General features: G+C 36.8%; 1 protein-coding gene across 1 annotated transcript in view; it reads left to right on the top strand.

Moving 5' to 3' along the window:
- Positions 1 to 17,042, top strand: part of SMARCA5 (SNF2 related chromatin remodeling ATPase 5) — a 47,332-nt gene that overhangs the window by 28,833 nt on the left and 1,457 nt on the right. Inside the window, exons 11-23 of the mRNA XM_082611631.1 lie at positions 998 to 1,224; positions 3,046 to 3,167; positions 3,245 to 3,397; positions 5,466 to 5,598; positions 9,078 to 9,226; positions 9,427 to 9,546; positions 10,542 to 10,652; positions 10,975 to 11,088; positions 11,539 to 11,661; positions 12,414 to 12,546; positions 13,167 to 13,285; positions 13,688 to 13,900; positions 16,338 to 16,445. Of these exons, the coding sequence (XP_082467757.1) occupies positions 998 to 1,224; positions 3,046 to 3,167; positions 3,245 to 3,397; positions 5,466 to 5,598; positions 9,078 to 9,226; positions 9,427 to 9,546; positions 10,542 to 10,652; positions 10,975 to 11,088; positions 11,539 to 11,661; positions 12,414 to 12,546; positions 13,167 to 13,285; positions 13,688 to 13,900; positions 16,338 to 16,445 (1,825 nt within the window). The remainder of the gene's footprint in view (positions 1 to 997; positions 1,225 to 3,045; positions 3,168 to 3,244; positions 3,398 to 5,465; positions 5,599 to 9,077; positions 9,227 to 9,426; positions 9,547 to 10,541; positions 10,653 to 10,974; positions 11,089 to 11,538; positions 11,662 to 12,413; positions 12,547 to 13,166; positions 13,286 to 13,687; positions 13,901 to 16,337; positions 16,446 to 17,042) is intronic.

Here is a 17,042-nt window from a genome sequence, read left to right as displayed (position 1 = left end):
TCAGTTCCATACTTAACATTGGTAAGTATTTGCAAGGGTCTGCAGTTGTTGGTAAAAGGACAGAAGGGGATGTAAGGCAAAGAAATGGGGATGTTATCTGGTAAAGAGATGACCAGTGTAGAAGATAGACCATCCTAAATGTCTTCAGAAATTTTGAAAGGTTTTTTATAAGGTGTTAGGCTTGTCTTATATAAAGTTCTAAAATACAGAATTAAGACATGAGTCAATGCTGAGGGAAGACAAATCTTTTTTAGTTATAATCATATTGGGGAACTTTATATCAGTCAGAATTGTGGGTGCCTTGAGTATTTTGTGCCGCATAATTGGAGTTGTTAAGTATAGATTGCTTTGGTTGTTTACGTTATTTTGCTCAGTGGGTTCAAGGTCCTGAATCTTTGGTATTTGGACAGATTGCTCTTTCCTTTAGGATAATGTCTAACTTCTTAGTGTATACAGTCAAGGCTTTTCATAATCCAGCCTTAGCTTAACTGCCCCCTTCTCTTCCCCCAGCCTGTACACTTTTACTTATATTTAAATCGCATTGTATTCATTTTATTATCATCATCATGTTTTATGCTCTCATGATTCTTTCTCCCTCCTTAGCTCTTAATGTTCTTACCCAAATGCTACACTAGCTACGTTGAATTATAACAGAATAGTGGCACTCTTCTGTTGGAAAAGACTACGAATAAGTTTTGCTTTATTACTTAAAAATGTTGTATCATACTGTTTCATTTCAGTTCATCCCAAGGAGACAAATTTACTCTTTCGGGCCTCAAGGCCCAAAGCATTAATGGTACACGTTAGAACACGGGGGGCAATAAAGAGAAACAGAAGAAAAAAGCAGTTATAGGTGATAGACTCCTAACTACACCTTAGAAGTTGATGGGTTGTTTCTTACAGGTATTTTGGGTTGAGATGGGATTGAGGATGTAAAGTGGCAGAGACTCGTCCCAGGAACATTTGAGCCCTCTTAAAGTGTTTTTCTTCTCACTAGGTATACTCGTATATTAATGAAGGATATAGATATACTAAACTCTGCAGGGAAGATGGACAAAATGAGGCTACTGAACATCCTGATGCAGTTGAGGAAATGCTGTAATCACCCATATCTCTTTGATGGAGCTGAACCTGGTCCACCTTACACAACGGACATGCATCTAGTTACCAACAGTGGCAAAATGGTGGTGTTAGACAAACTGCTCCCTAAATTAAAAGAACAAGGTACTTATGTTACTGGTATCAAATGGAGAAGTAATGGAAAGTGTCTTAAGATTCTGATGTTAACATGAAGGAGCCATCCTACCCTATGAAATGACTACTCTGGCACTTTCTAAAGTTAAAGTGTGGGACATTTAAAAACTTCTGTCCATTATCTGAGCTTCCCCCCGCCCTCCCATTTTACGCCTTAAATCTTTTAGAAAGTGATCAGTAGTTAGGGTAGCCACACTCCCTGGATTTGGGGGAGAGTTCTTTCTTATTTTATATATGCTTTCCTAGAAATGTCAACTTTTTGTTATAAAACACCAAGAATGCTCTTCTCACCCATATGCAGTTCCCAGAGCCTTTGATAGACAGTGGTGTTTTGTTCATGGTATTTTTTCTTAGCTGTTTGTGTGGATTTTTAATTTAATTAAATGACATGTGCACGGACCCAAAGCAGTTTTATTTGTAACATATTGGCTTTTAATATGAAAATGAGTATGCATATGGATGTATTTAAATTACAGGAATGTAGAGAGAATTTAGTAGGAAGCCAGCTTCAGCAATTATAAATTCATGGCAAAACTTGTTTTCATCTACATCATACCTACTTTCCGTCTCCGAGAACGTTTTGAACCAAATCCCAGACATCAAGGCATTCTCATAGACAAATTATTCATTCTGTAATATGAAGTATACAGTCAGATTTAAAGTTTCTCCATTTGTGTTTCTCTGTATATTTTGGTAAGAATGAAAATTGTACCAGTAGGTGAATTTCCTCTAGCATATTGACTTGAAAACATTGTAAGAGTTGCCAGTGAATTGGTTTACTTTTTTCTTTTTATACCTTTTTTAAAAATGTATTTTTTAAAATGCTTTCCTTGGGCCTCAGCCTGGCCTCACTACATTCTAGGGGCAGTATCCGCCGCTTCTCCTGCCACTGGCCTTAACCGGCCCTCGGGCCCTCCCGCCTCCCAGGGCAGGGTGGCACCTGCCACTCTCAGGACCACCCTTCCAAGGCACAGTAAACCGGACCCTGTTGCAAAACAAATAAATAAAGATTTAAAAATAAATAAATAAATAAAACGTTTTCCTTAAAAACTTAGTAATTGAAGCAATTGAATACGTGGGGAGGAGTGGCCGGAACTTGATAGGAGACTACTGAACATCCATATGCATTTAGGGTGTGGGAAGGTGGACAAGAGCAGATTATCAGCCTCAGCTTCTAAGAGAAGATAGTTTCGTAATCATTATTTTTTAAAAGGATCCCTTTGTCTTCGTTTGTCGTACTGAAGGCGTTGTGCAGCTGGCTGAAGAAACGCAGTTGGATAATTTGAGTCACGGCATAAGTGAAGGGTGATGGTCTAGATGTGAGGCGCACATTTATGGTTCTTCCATCTGGATTGGGTCTTGAGAACTAGAATGAGGCCAGGGTGTTGGGTGTGTGTTGGGAGATGTGTGGGGCTGTGCACAGGGAGCTGTGGTGGAGGGTTATTTTTAAGTATGTGGGATAAAAAGATAGTGATTCTCTCAGCCTTTGGGATGGCAAGACCTCCCAAGCCAGAGGTAAATACCCTTTTCTGTTTACAGAAACACTTTTCTTTAGTGTGTTGTGTAAATACTACCCTTTTCTATTTGTGCATTGATGGGAAAAATGTGGGGAGTGACTTCAACTTGGATAATAAATAATGTACAGTTTTTTTCTTGTAACTAACTACGTAACCTGGAATTAAGGAGTAATTGGTTAGTCTTGGTTTTGTTTAGCCTTAAATTTAATTTTTTTTCTTTTTTTTTTTTTACTTTTGAAGCTTCTGATAATGGGCTGTTAATGTTTGCTGACAGGTTCACGAGTACTAATCTTCAGTCAGATGACGAGGGTATTGGATATTTTGGAAGATTATTGCATGTGGAGAAATTATGACTACTGTAGATTGGATGGGCAGACACCCCATGATGAGAGACAAGTGAGTAAAATCTGGGGAGGGGAGATCAAAAAATTATCAGATAAAATAATTTTCTGACATTTATTTTATGTCTATAGGAGTCCATCAATGCATACAATGAACCAAACAGCACAAAGTTTGTTTTCATGCTAAGCACACGTGCTGGTGGTCTTGGCATCAATCTTGCTACCGCTGATGTAGTAATTTTGTATGACTCAGATTGGAATCCCCAAGTAGATCTTCAGGCTATGGTAAGAGATAACAAATATATTCTGTGCCTAACAGACGTTTTAAAGTAAACTGATAAACAGTCCACAAATGTCAGTGACTTAATCCTGTAGAATTTTGTTTTCTCTGACCTAATAGTGCAGTGAGGGTATTTTGCTGGTGACCTTCAATCTAAATCAGGGTATTTCCATCTTACATCTTTGCCATAGCTTAGGACCTCAGAGTCCTATTACATCTGCATCCTGTTGGTAGAAAGGGGAGGAGAGAAAGCTGAGAATTGCCCAGGAAAGTTTTTATGGGGCAGAACTGAAAGTGACCCCGCATTCATTAGCTAGCACTCAATCACATAGCATCACTTACTGCAAGGGAGTTGGTAAATGATAGTATAGTTGTGTCCCAGGAGGAAGGGGTAGTGGGTTTGGGGAGCTGCTAACCTGCCTGCCACATTAGATGTTTAAAATTTTAGGCCCATGTGTGGGAGTATCTTGCCCAGATCAAGAGGATCATTCTTTTTTTTTTTTTTTTTAATTAATTTTATTTTATTATTTATCTTTGGCTGCGTTGGGTCTTTGTTGCTGTGTGCGGGCTTTCTCTAGTGGCGAACGGGCTACTCTTCGTTGCGGTGAGCGCGCTTCTCGTTGCGGTGGCTTGTCTTTGTTGAGATCAGGCTCTAGGTGCGTGGGCTTCAGTAGTTGAGGTGTGTGGGCTCAGTAGTTGTGGCTCACGGGCTCTAGAGCGCAGGCTCAGTAGTTGTGGCGCACAGGCTTAGTTGCTCTGTGGCATGTGGGATCTTCCCGGACCAGGGCTCGAACCTGTGTCCCCTACACTGGCAGGCGGATTCTTAACCACTGTGCCACCAGGGAAGTCCCAAGAGGATCATTCTTTTTTTTTTTTTTAGCTATTTCTGAGATACACATTTTAGAGCAATAACTAGAATTATGACTTGTAACATTACATCAGAACATATAAAATTTTTAGAAATTTCATGTAATGTCTGAAACACTTATATTAACATATTTCCATACAAATAACCCAAAGAAAGTTTAGTATTAGTTGTTTTGTTTTTTTATACTGCAGATTCTTATCAGTCATCCATTTTATACACATCAGTGTATACATGTCAATCCCAATCGCCCAATTCATCACACCACCATCCCCACCCCACCGTGGTTTTCCCCCCTTGGTGTCCATATGTTTGTTCTCTACATCTGTGTCTCAACTTCTGCCCTGCAAACCGTTCATCTGTACCATTTTTCTAGGTTCCACATACATGCGTTAAAATACGATATTTGTTTTTCTCTTTCTGACTTACTTCACTCTGTATGACAGTCTCTAGTCATTCTTACGTTGAGAAAATTTATGGGCTATAGATTAATATGAAAACTTACAAGTTCTAAAGTTTGATATTGCTAATAATTTGACCTGTGGTATTTACATCTTTGGTGTTGGCCACTTTCATCCTGTGACTCTTTGTAAGGATGGCTGGGAAAATTGATCAATTAGAAGTAGGGGTGCTTTGTAAGATGTGTTTTATGAACTTAAGAAAAGTTAAACAGAAAATGGAATTCATATTAATTTGATTACTTACATGTAGTTAATTGGGCACTATTTAAAGACTAGGATTTTTATATTGTTTGTGGAGTTCGTTTGTTCATGTCACTTTTTTCCCTAATTGCAATGAAAATTTAGATTTGATTTAGGTAGAAAAGCATTTTGAATTTAAACCTAAGAGAAAAAGATTTTTAAAAACTTTTATCATCAGACTTAAAGATTATAATTGTGTCTATCTTGTCTGGAAATATTTTATTTCCGTATAACCTAGAAAAATTAATACAGTAGTTTCTCACAGATTCAGCAACTATGACGTGTTCTATACCTCCTAAAAGATTTTCTTGTGAGATAACCAGTTAATTTGATTGAAATTGAGAATTTAAGAAATATTGATGGAATATGGATCCATTATAGTTGTTTCGTATTTTTAAAATCATTTTGTACTTGAGAATATTTTCATTTTGTTTCTTAGTATACACATTCAAATGTTATTTATGTGAATTTTCAACTGGATTCAGAGTAACCTGGTTATTTTTCTAGGATCGAGCCCATAGAATTGGACAAACCAAGACGGTCAGAGTGTTCCGCTTCATAACGGATAACACTGTAGAAGAAAGAATAGTGGAACGTGCTGAGATGAAACTCAGACTGGATTCAATAGTCATCCAACAAGGTGAGCCTTAGGACTTTTAAAATTTACCAGGTTGACTTTATAACACTTTTTTCCTGGATTTTTTTTTTGGATATTCTTGTTGTTAAACATATATTAAATCAAGCTACCAGGCAACAATATTTATATTCCAGACTAAAGTAAGCATCAGTTTTGTTAAGAGGATGGGTTTGGGCTCAGGAAGGTTGAAATTTGAATATTGACTCGGCTGGTTAGCAGTGCTTTTACACTATCTGAGCCTCTTCTTCATCTGTTAAATAGGGATACAGAGGTTTTTAAGGACTAAAGGGGATAATGTATATAAAAATACCCAGCATTCAGTGTGGTACATATTAAATAGAGGTGTGATGAGTGATTTACATGTACTAACACTCAGTTGACTACTCTGGGGAAACTGAAGAGGTAACAGTAAAGCTCAGAATTCTTTTTTCTAGTCCGCAACGATTTATTGAGCACCCGCAGATGTTAGGCACTGTTCTTAGTGCTGAGAATACAGTGGTGACTGAAACCAACCAGTGTTCTTACTTTCAAGGACTTTATAATTTAGTGAGAGCGAGACACAGAATAAACATTTATGTAAATAGGACTAGATGGTGAAAGTGGGATTTTTTTTCGGATTAATTGAAGGGAACTTCAAGTTCATGCCAGATCAGCTTTCAAGGAAGACATTTATATTTTCATGAAGCTTAAAATAGAGTTAGTGATGGGATGTGTAAAATGTAAAAACCAAAACAAACCCTCAGGGGGCCTCCCTGGTGGCGCAGTGGTTGAGAGTCCCCCTGCCGATGCAGGGGACATGGGTTCATGCCCCGGTCCAGGAAGATCCCACATGCCGTGGAGCGGCTGGGCCTGTGAGCCATGGCCGCTGGGCCTGCGCGTCCGGAGCCTGTGCTCCGCAACGGGAGAGGCCACAACAGTGAGAGGCCCGTGTACCACAAAAAAACCCCCAAAAAACCAAACCAAACAAAAACAAACCCTCAGTAACCTTGAGCCCACATTGGTTTCCTTCCTTCCCAAATTGTGTCATGACCAAATGCATTTTATCTGTCTCTAAAGCTAAGAGGTATACTGTTGTATTATCCACTGATTATTCCATTTGTGTGTCTCGGTTTTGTCAACCAGTCTCTAATTTCCTTGTAAGGAAGGGAATGTTACATTTCTTTGTTATCCCATAATGCCAACCATAGAGTTAGCCACATGTCTGTATACATAAAGTCAGAAAGAGAAAAACAAATACTGTATACTAACACATATATATGGAATCTAAGAAAAAGAAAAAAATAAGGTCATGAAGAACCTAGGGGTAAGATGGGAATAAAGACACAGACCTGCTAGAGAATAGACTTGAGGATATGGGGAGGGGGAAGGGTAAGCTGGGACGAAGTGAGAGAGTGGCATGGACATATATACACTACCGAACATAAAGTAGATAGCTAGTGGGAAGCAGCCACATAGCACAGGGAGATCAGCTCAGGTGGTTTGTGACCACCTAAAGGGGTGGGATAGGGAGGGCGGGAGGGAGGGAGACGCTAGAGGGAGGGGATATGGGGATATATGTATATGTATAGCTGATTCACTTTGTTATACAGCAGAAACTAACACACCATTGTAAAGCAATTATACTCCAATAAAGATGTTAAAAAAAAAAGACAATACATGATTGCTTTATTATTAGTTGTTTTTGTTAATAATTGCTTAACATAGTGAGCTTACTTTGTACCAAGCCATGTGCTAAATATTTAAATACTGAATATTATTTTCTTTAGTCTTCTGCCAGCTGGAGGTTGGCATCAGAGGTAGAAGCAAGTCACTTATTTACCGTTTACACAGCTAGGAGGTGACTCATCCAGGGCATCAAGAGCTATATAAAACTATTACAGGGGCTTCCCTGGTGGTGCAGTGGTTGAGTCCGCCTGCCGATGCAGGGGACACAGGTTCGTGCCCTGGTCCGGGAGGATCCCACGTGCCGCGGAGTGGCTGGGCCCGTGAGCCATGGCCGCTGAGCCTGAGCGTCCGGAGCCTGTGCTCCGCAATGGGAGAGGCCACAACAGTGAGAGGCCCGCATACCGCAAAAAAAAAACAAAAACAAAAAAACACTATTACAGTGCAGTGTTTAATTAGCAAAGTCTCTGGGGACTTCTGGGGCCTGCCAAACAGGTTTCTCATGAGTGATATAATGGCTAGATTTTTTTCCCTCTCACATTCATCCATGCTTTTAGAAATAACATCTGCCTTGTGGTTCTTGTTCTCAATTATTTTCATCTCTGAAACCCTTTTCTGTTTTTTTTTTGAAGATTAAAAAAATACAAATTCTTTTACAGTCAGCTTAGAAAAGCTTTTTGAGTCTTTTGACTTAGTATTTTTGGGGTATTTTTTTATATTTACTAAGGCAACTTTTGGAGCAAAATTTTGTGCTAGTAGCTTTGTTAATCCCATTTATAGACGTATTAGTCAAGCAAGCCTTGGGTGCATGCCTCTGTGTTAACTGTTTTGTGGACTAAGGGGTATAACTAAAAATGAGAATATACAGAAGTACTTTATGTCTGAAAAGTTCCCTCCCAGTCCGCAGGGAAGTAATTTCTGTAAGCTTAAGAACATTTTGATAGCAGTGAGATAGCTTTCAACAAACATGTTCTGTGGATATATTCTAACTTTGAAAGTCTTTTTTTTTTTTTTGCGGTATGTGGGCCTCTCACTGTTGTGGCCTCTCCCATTGCGGAGCACAGGCTCCGGACGCTCAGGCTCAGCGGCCATGGCTCACGGGCCCAGCCGCTCCGCGGCATGTGGGATCTTCCCAGACCGGGGCACAAACCTGTGTCCCCTGCATCGGCAGGTGGACTCTCAACCACTGCGCCACCAGGGAAGCCCCTGAAAGTCACAAATATTTGATGGTGCATTCTATTAGGGATCCAAAACCATGATACAAGTATGTAAGGTCCCAGAAAACAACTTGTATCTTTACCTACTCATTACAAGTTGGTTGAAGTAGAAAAATTAAAATAGAAGAAAGAAGTATATGTGAATGGCTCTTGAAGTTTGGCAATATGAAGGTTGTATTTATACTTCGCTTTTGTAAGTAGAACAAGCTGATTTGGGAGCATTAGTAATAATACTAATCAGTTTCTGCAGAAACTTCTTGTGTTTATAATGCTCTCATCTTTTGATACTTAAAAAAAGTTATGGTAATAATTTTGATTTTCAGATATTCCAAGTTACTGTCATTCTCACCGTACAAGAATATATTTTATTGTGGCATTCGGTAGGCTTCATTATGTAATTTGTAAACTTAAGAAATATTTCCGAGTTTACAGATTAGAATTTGGTATTTTATGTAAAAATAAAAATTATCAGATGAGAATAAACAGAAATGATTGACGTTTGAGGCAAAACTATGTGGTGTTACATCTAACATTTAAAATTCCAAATATCCAGTAAACTAAAGTTTGTTTGATTAACATTACACAACAAAACCTTTTTTACAGGAAGACTTGTGGATCAGAATCTGAACAAAATTGGGAAAGATGAAATGCTTCAAATGATAAGGCATGGGGCAACACATGTATTTGCTTCAAAGGAAAGCGAGATTACTGATGAGGATATTGATGGTATTTTGGAAAGAGGTGCAAAGAAGGTGAGATGCAGATTAGATGATATGTTTAATATGTAAAATATTTTAAACCAGAACTGTTTGAGGAAATAGTTATGTGAGTTATCGGTAATCTGACTTCCACAGAAAGAAGTTTTTATGTAGTATAAAGCCTAATGTATTTTGACTATAGTTCTCATGCTTTTTAATTCTCCATTTAATAGGATGTTTCTTTTGTTTCCTAGACTGCAGAGATGAATGAAAAGCTCTCCAAGATGGGTGAAAGCTCACTTAGAAACTTTACAATGGATACAGAGTCAAGTGTTTATAACTTTGAAGGAGAAGATTATAGAGAAAAACAAAAGGTAATTTAGAAAAAGATTTTGGTTACTTGGAGACTTAATATTTTACTTGAAACTTGGAATTTAAGTGTTAGGTGTAATGCCTTGTCTCAAACAGCAGTCATTTCTGTTTACTCACAGCTAAATTATTTTCATTTTGTGGTAAATTTAATGCCACATTTTCAGTTGGTAGTGAAATGTTTAAAAAGTTTATACTGTTACAGTGCACTATGTTGTGTGGGGTGATTATAGTAATTTGGGATATTTGAAAATTAAGACTGTTGCCAAAAAAAATCATCACAACCTTATTAGACTTTTTTTTTTAGTTAACTTTTTTTTTTTTTTTGTGGTACGCGGGCCTCTCACTGTGTGGCCTCTCCCGTTGCGGAGCATAGGCTCCAGACACGCAGGCTTAGCGGCCATGGCTCACGGTCCCAGCCGCTCCGTGGCATGTGGGACCTTCCCAGACCGGGGCACGAACCCATGTCCCCTGCATCAGCAGGTGGACTCTCAACCACTGCGCCACCAGGGAAGCCCTAGACTTTTTTTTTTTTCAAACAGCAGAATTGGCTGGTAATAATTAAAGGGAATATCATAAGTAATACTTGCTGTTATATAGTGAAATTAGAAAATACCTACAGGGTAGAAGAAAAAAAAATTCTACCTAATGCTTTCCCTTTTAATGTTTAGGCATGTACATCCTCTGAATTTTTTCTAGGCTAAATATATATCTACATTTCTCTCCTAATTGGGGTTCTAAACCTTCTGTAGCATTGTTTTTCACCTAGTATTCATTTGGTCAGGAAATACTTACTGAACGCCTATGCTCTTCACTAGACACCCTCCTGTGTGTTACTTGCATAGTCCCTAGCCTCATAGAGCTTATAGTCTAGAATTCTATGAATATCTTTGCATTTATAAATAACAGTCATAGTGATGTACATAGTCCGAGTTGCATTCATGTAGGATTTGCGACTATATAATAAAGTTGGTGATTTGAATTGCTTCCCATGTGCTAGATTGCATTTACAGAGTGGATTGAACCACCTAAACGAGAAAGAAAAGCCAACTATGCTGTTGATGCCTATTTCAGGGAAGCTCTTCGTGTCAGTGAACCTAAAGCACCCAAGGTGAGTTGACAGAGCACAAATGTCTAAAAATATTGGAACTGTAAATCATTTTTCTCCTTATACTCTTGCGATAAAATCAGATTGAGAATTAGATTTTATGGTTTCTTACAGTATACCTCCTTCAGCTTTTGTTAAAAGTTTTCTAAAGATTAATTTTGAATGTAAGCATTTAAAATTTGATTAATGTTTGTTCAGTTTTAGTGGAAGATGCATTCAGTTGCTTGGAGAATTGGCTGTCATGATTTTATAGAATGAAAAAAGGTTATAGATAGATTTAAAGCAAAATAGTTGCTTTCTTATGAAGAATACTTTTTGTTTTTAGGCTCCTCGACCTCCAAAACAACCTAATGTTCAGGATTTCCAGTTCTTTCCTCCACGTCTATTTGAATTATTGGAAAAAGAAATTCTATATTACAGAAAAACGATTGGGTACAAGGTAGCAGAAGTAACACTTTGTTCATAACTAACCTGGTTTTTTGTTTTGTTTTTTTAAAATATTTATTTGTTTGTTTATTTATTCATTCATTGATTGATTGATTGCTGCGCCGGGTCTTAGTTGCAGCATGTGGGATCCTCATTGTGGCTTGTGGGATCTTTAGTTGCAACATGTGCACTTCTTAGTTGTGGCATGTGTGTGGGATCTAGTTCCCAGGGAACGAACCCGGGCCCCCTGCGTTGGGAGCGTGGAGTCCTACCCACTTGACCACCAGGGAAGTCCCTAATCTGGTTTGTTTTTAACTTAATAAATGCAGAATATCAATATGTTTTCTTTTATGGCTGGATTAAAATTTGTGAAATGTCATGTACTTGGTTAAGAGTTTAGTTCATTGCATACTTCCTAAAATATGTTGACTGATGACATAGGAAAAAAAATAAATATTTTTAGGTGCCTCGAAATCCTGACCTACCAAATGCAGCACAGGCACAAAAAGAAGAACAGCTTAAAATTGATGAAGCTGAACCTCTTAATGATGAAGAGTTAGAGGAAAAAGAGAAGCTTCTAACACAGGTATAGCCTTCAATCAACACAGAATTTAGTAACCATTATTTTGTAAGGTGCTGTCTTAGGCTGTGTTGGAATATATAAAGGAAGTACATTTTTTTGCTTTCAAAAATGGAATAATTGGAGATCATAAAGCATGGGCATATGGTGTTTGCTACATTTTGATTGTTATTCATCGTTGAGGTGGTAGAGAAGATTATGGATTTGCACCAGCCTTGGTAGAATGGGTATCCTTTTGATCACCATTCTTCCAGCACTCCCATCTTCCCTTTCCTGTGAATCTTCTACGTTGCTACTAAGTTATTATTCTCAATGACAAATCTCTGCTCCATACTTTTTTAACATCCTTTAAGTTTCAGTCAAGGCCTTTCAGAATCTGGCCTTAACCTACCTTTAAAGCTTTATTTTCCTTCTGTTTTCCCACTTGGTTTATATCTTTGCCCTTTAGTCTATGTTCATTCCTCCTGGCAAACTTCTACTCTTTGAAAGCTCAGCAAAAATGTCCCCTTTTTGTGCAGCATTCTTTATTCTCCCACTCAGCTTCAATTGCTTGGCTATCTAAGCAATATATGATGTATTGCTAAAAGTGCTCATCTATGTACATGAAAATCTACCACTTTAAAAGCACTTAACTTACAAAGAAAACCTGGAGCAACTGAAAATTTTCTAAAATACTCAGCAGCATTGGTAAAGTTTAATAGCTTTTCTCCCAAGTTCAGTGTGCTGTGATTATATGTTTTGTTTCCATCGCTTTGAAGGGATTTACCAATTGGAATAAGAGAGATTTTAACCAGTTTATCAAAGCCAATGAGAAGTGGGGTCGTGATGATATTGAAAATATAGCAAGAGAAGTAGAAGGAAAAACTCCAGAAGAAGTCATTGAATACTCAGGTAATTCTCCTATTATTTTAATAGGTATGAGAATGTTCTCAGGCTTCTGGAGAGCTGTTGGAAAGTTCAGATTTTCTTACTCTGAATACTGCTTTGATAAGCTTAATTTCACCACAACTTAGTGCCTTGTTTTGTTTTGTGTTTTTTAAAAATTGAATTGGAAAATCTCCCCTTCTTTAAAATGGTGTTGTTAATTTTTTTTTTTTTTTACCCCCGTTCACTAGCTGTAGCCAAGGAAACAAGAATAGGTCACTAAATAATTGTGCCTTCATTTTTATTTCATTGTTTTTCATAAGTTTTCAAGTGTTACGTGTTTCTGTGTCTCCTGGAGCCAGTTGGATTGTCGGGTGGGTGTAGCTCTGGTGGTCCGCCCAGAGCTTCCGAGTAGACACAACTAAGAATTGGGGGATACTTCCTGTAATCATCCAGCGTATCTTCCTGGTTTCTTCATAGTTAAGGAAACTGAGAAATAATTACGTGACTTACTAGTGTTAGATGTGGGGGAAATGGAAACATTTCTTAATCCTTAGCAAGTAAAATAGAGCACTTAACAACAAGAGGTTATTTATCTTTCTGCCCTTCCCCCACCTATCTCATCTGCCCAACTCTTACTCCTACAGCTGTGTTCTGGGAAAGATGCAATGAGCTGCAGGACATAGAGAAGATTATGGCTCAGATTGAAAGGGGAGAGGCAAGAATTCAAAGAAGAATTAGTATCAAAAAAGCACTTGACACGAAGGTACTTTGAATATTAATAAATATAATAGTAAAATAACTCCTATCAGTAATATGAGAGTTTAAAGTAACTTTTAAAAAGGAAAAGAAATGTTGATATAAAATTTTTTTTCAAAGGACAGCATTCAAACATTATAGGTGTTCTCAACAGAATTTACCTCAGTATTTCAGTTGATATATCTGGGTCAGAGTCACTATGATTGGCTCTTTGCTGTGTGGTGTACCAGAAAGTCTGAGTCTGTATTTCTGACTGAAGTTGTTTCAGAACAAAGATTACAATGTAACTGACTTTGGATAGAAAGTTGATGTGAAATACAACATTTATAGCTAACTTTACTAAAGCCGAGTTTGAAACATGATTATATAGGATTTGTATTTTATATAATATAAAATCTGATTTTCATAGATTGGACGGTACAAAGCACCTTTTCATCAGCTGAGAATATCTTATGGTACTAACAAAGGAAAAAACTACACTGAAGAAGAGGATCGTTTTCTGATCTGTATGCTTCACAAGCTTGGATTTGACAAAGAAAATGTTTATGATGAATTGCGACAGTGTATTCGCAACTCTCCTCAGTTCAGATTTGACTGGTTTCTAAAGTCCAGAACTGCAATGGTGAGTACTGGGGGCCTTTTTCTGTAATGTAGTAGAATTAAACTTCCTCTGACAGTTCAAAGGAAGTAGGTTATTTAATATTCTTCAACTTTTTAAATTCTGTTAAGAGAAAACTGGTTCAACTGTATCTTTGAAGTAAATTTTTGTTGCAATATTGTTTGTATCACAGTTTAAATCAGTTCCTTAAGAAACAGTTCACATCCACAGTTAAAAACCTCATGTTGTAAGTAACTTACAAAGTTTATTTTTTCCATTGTTTAATAGCACATCTTTTAACATCACTATATATGATAGGACTAATTTTTTTATGTGAATTTTAATCTGGTTCTAAGTAGGAGGAAATGTCACCATCAATTTTAACTTCTGAATGTAATGATCACAATTTAAAATTGGACTTTTAGTTTTATAAATGAACACATTTCTATAAAGAAAGGACTTGTACTCACGCATCTGCCCATCAGAATGCTGAGTTTGAATTATTTAAAAAGAGCTTAATGTAGTAAAACACTATACTGATGTAATCCTAGGTTTTGTTTTTATTCCCAATATCAACCTGTTTCTGATCAGCAAGTTCCATTTGTAATGACCTAAAATCAGAATTCAGAAAAGTTTAGCTTTGATGAATTGCTCTTCTCTTATGTATTTTTTTAAACTTTTTATTTGATATTGGAGTATAGTTGATTAACAATGTTGTGTTAGTTTCAGGTATAGAGCAAAGTGATTCAGTTATACATATATCTGTTCTTCTTCAAATTCTTTTCCCATTTAGGTTGTTACATAATATTGAGCAGAGTTCCCTGTGCTACACAGTAGGTCCTTGTTGGTTATCCATTTTAAATATAGCTGTGTGTCCATGTCAATCCCAAACTCCCTAATATACTTCCCTCATATACTCCCTAATATACCCGCTTCCCCCCCTGGTAACCATAAGTTCGTTCTCTAAGCCTTTGAGTCTGTTTCTGTTTTGTAAATAAGTTCATTTGTATCATGTTTTTTTAGATTTCGCATATATCATATGATATGTCTTTTTCTCTGTCTGACTTACTATATTTTACCACCTTTGAGTTTTTAGCTTCATCTTGTGTTCTTCAGGATGATGATAATGCCAAAAAAATTCTGTAGTCTTAATTTTGAGATGTACTAGGATAGCAAAGTTTAAACAACTTTATAGTAGGATTTACCTCAGTATATTTAAAATACATTGTCACTCTTCAAGATGGGGGATAGTGTTTAGTCTTTAAATGTGACCACTGAAGGGGTGTTTTTCAGTAAGCATCAATGGACGCTACTGTTCTATGAAACCCTAGTTTGGGAAATGTTACACTATAAATGCATTATAAATATATAGTTAGAGGAGACACATTCAGTTGCTATAAGCTCTATATTACGTCTTTTAAAGTAGGAACAATTTATATAATTAATAAGTGATTTTTTGGTGAGTGAAACAAGATGCAGTGTCACACTGATTTACTGGTACAATACCGTGGTCTAAACTGCGTGTTATTTCCTAATGTGTTTCATGTTAAGGCACACATACAAAATAATAATATGCATATGGCCCCTTGTGATAAACAGTTGAGGCATAGTCCTTCTCTAAGAGCCAAGAAGATTCATACCATAGTACATCTGTAACACATTCTGGCATGTGTATCTCAGTGTACCTGTTAAAGGAAATAAAGAACTTTGATGCAGTGTACTACCTTCTCTCTATATATACTATTGCAAATATTTCCAAACCTTATATGGTTGTGTCCTATTATACGATAATATTTTTAAATGATTTTATTGTGACCATTTGTGTAGAATGTCACTTACGACAAGGAGAGGAAAAAAACAATTTTACTCAGTAGGTAGCCAGCAGTGATACAAATGGACTCCTGTTTTCTTAAGGGGTATTTACTATTTCTACACTATAATTTAAAATCCTTTCTGGAGCCTGTGTAGATTGCTAGGGAGAGATGAGGTAAAACTCATCATAGATTTCTATGACTATTTTTCCCAAACTGGGAAAGACGGCAGGTGGTACACTGACTACCACTAAGTTTTAGTTGATTTTGACCCTCAAATATGTGCTCTGTTAATTTTAAGTTTTGGATGTAGATGACAGTTTTCAGGCATAGACACTAAGTAGCAGAATTGCATATATTAAGAGATGTTCATTTTCACTGCTTCAGTTCCTAAGTGAAGGAAGAATTTATGAAAAATACACAACACTTAAATAATGAAGTGAAAAATTTACAGATATCTTTTTTTATCCTCCTAACATGGATTGTGTATGAAAATTATCAGTTCCTTTTGCTTTTTAAAATTTTATCTGTTGGGGGTATATAAGTGATATTACACTGTTAAAACGTACCTTTGGTTTTGAAATTGTAATCATGAAAACTTATGGATGGAGAATACAAGTTTACCATGTAAATTTTTGTTTGTAACTCAGGAGCTCCAGAGGAGGTGTAACACTTTAATTACCTTGATTGAAAGAGAAAACATGGAACTAGAAGAAAAGGAGAAGGCAGAGAAAAAGAAAAGAGGACCAAAACCTTCAGTAAGTACTCATAAAAATGTAAATATTTTCTTGGGGAACTTCACTTTTTTCAAGAATTTGAACATTACTTGGCTATCACTGATGTGTTAGTCTTTGTTTGTTTGTTTTTTTTTTGGTAAGTAGTATGGCCTTGAATTGCTTTAAAAGTATAAATTAAACTTGATTGCATTGTGTGGGGCAAATCATGTCATGATGGTAGTTCACAGTATGGGGATTTGTGAGAATATGGGAAGGTCTGTCTTGTGAATGGCAAGAGCCTACACTTGATGTTGAGAGTACACGTTATAATTTTAGAATATGTAAAGAAATATTAGGAAAGCAGTGGCCTTTACAACCTTTACTCTTCACTTCTAAACTTTGATTTATTGTACCAATGATATCTTAGCAATATGAAGGCAAAAATTATAAGAAAAAAAGTCATTCTGTTATCTAATAATAATTTATATAGTCATGCGTAAGTGAACGTATCAGGAAAGTCTGGTATACTCAAAGTATTTCTCATTACTGCTTTCTTTTGATGAGAGGGCATGTTATACATTGGTTTGGTGTATTGATTTACTATTGCTAATTGTGAATTACTCATTTACTTCATTATTA

Source organism: Mesoplodon mirus, assembly GCF_964341445.2.
Source record: "Mesoplodon mirus genome assembly, chromosome: 2".
NCBI lineage: Eukaryota > Metazoa > Chordata > Mammalia > Artiodactyla > Ziphiidae > Mesoplodon > Mesoplodon mirus.
The sequence above is the reverse complement of the archived record's forward strand: the minus strand, read 5'-3'. Positions and strand labels throughout refer to the sequence as shown.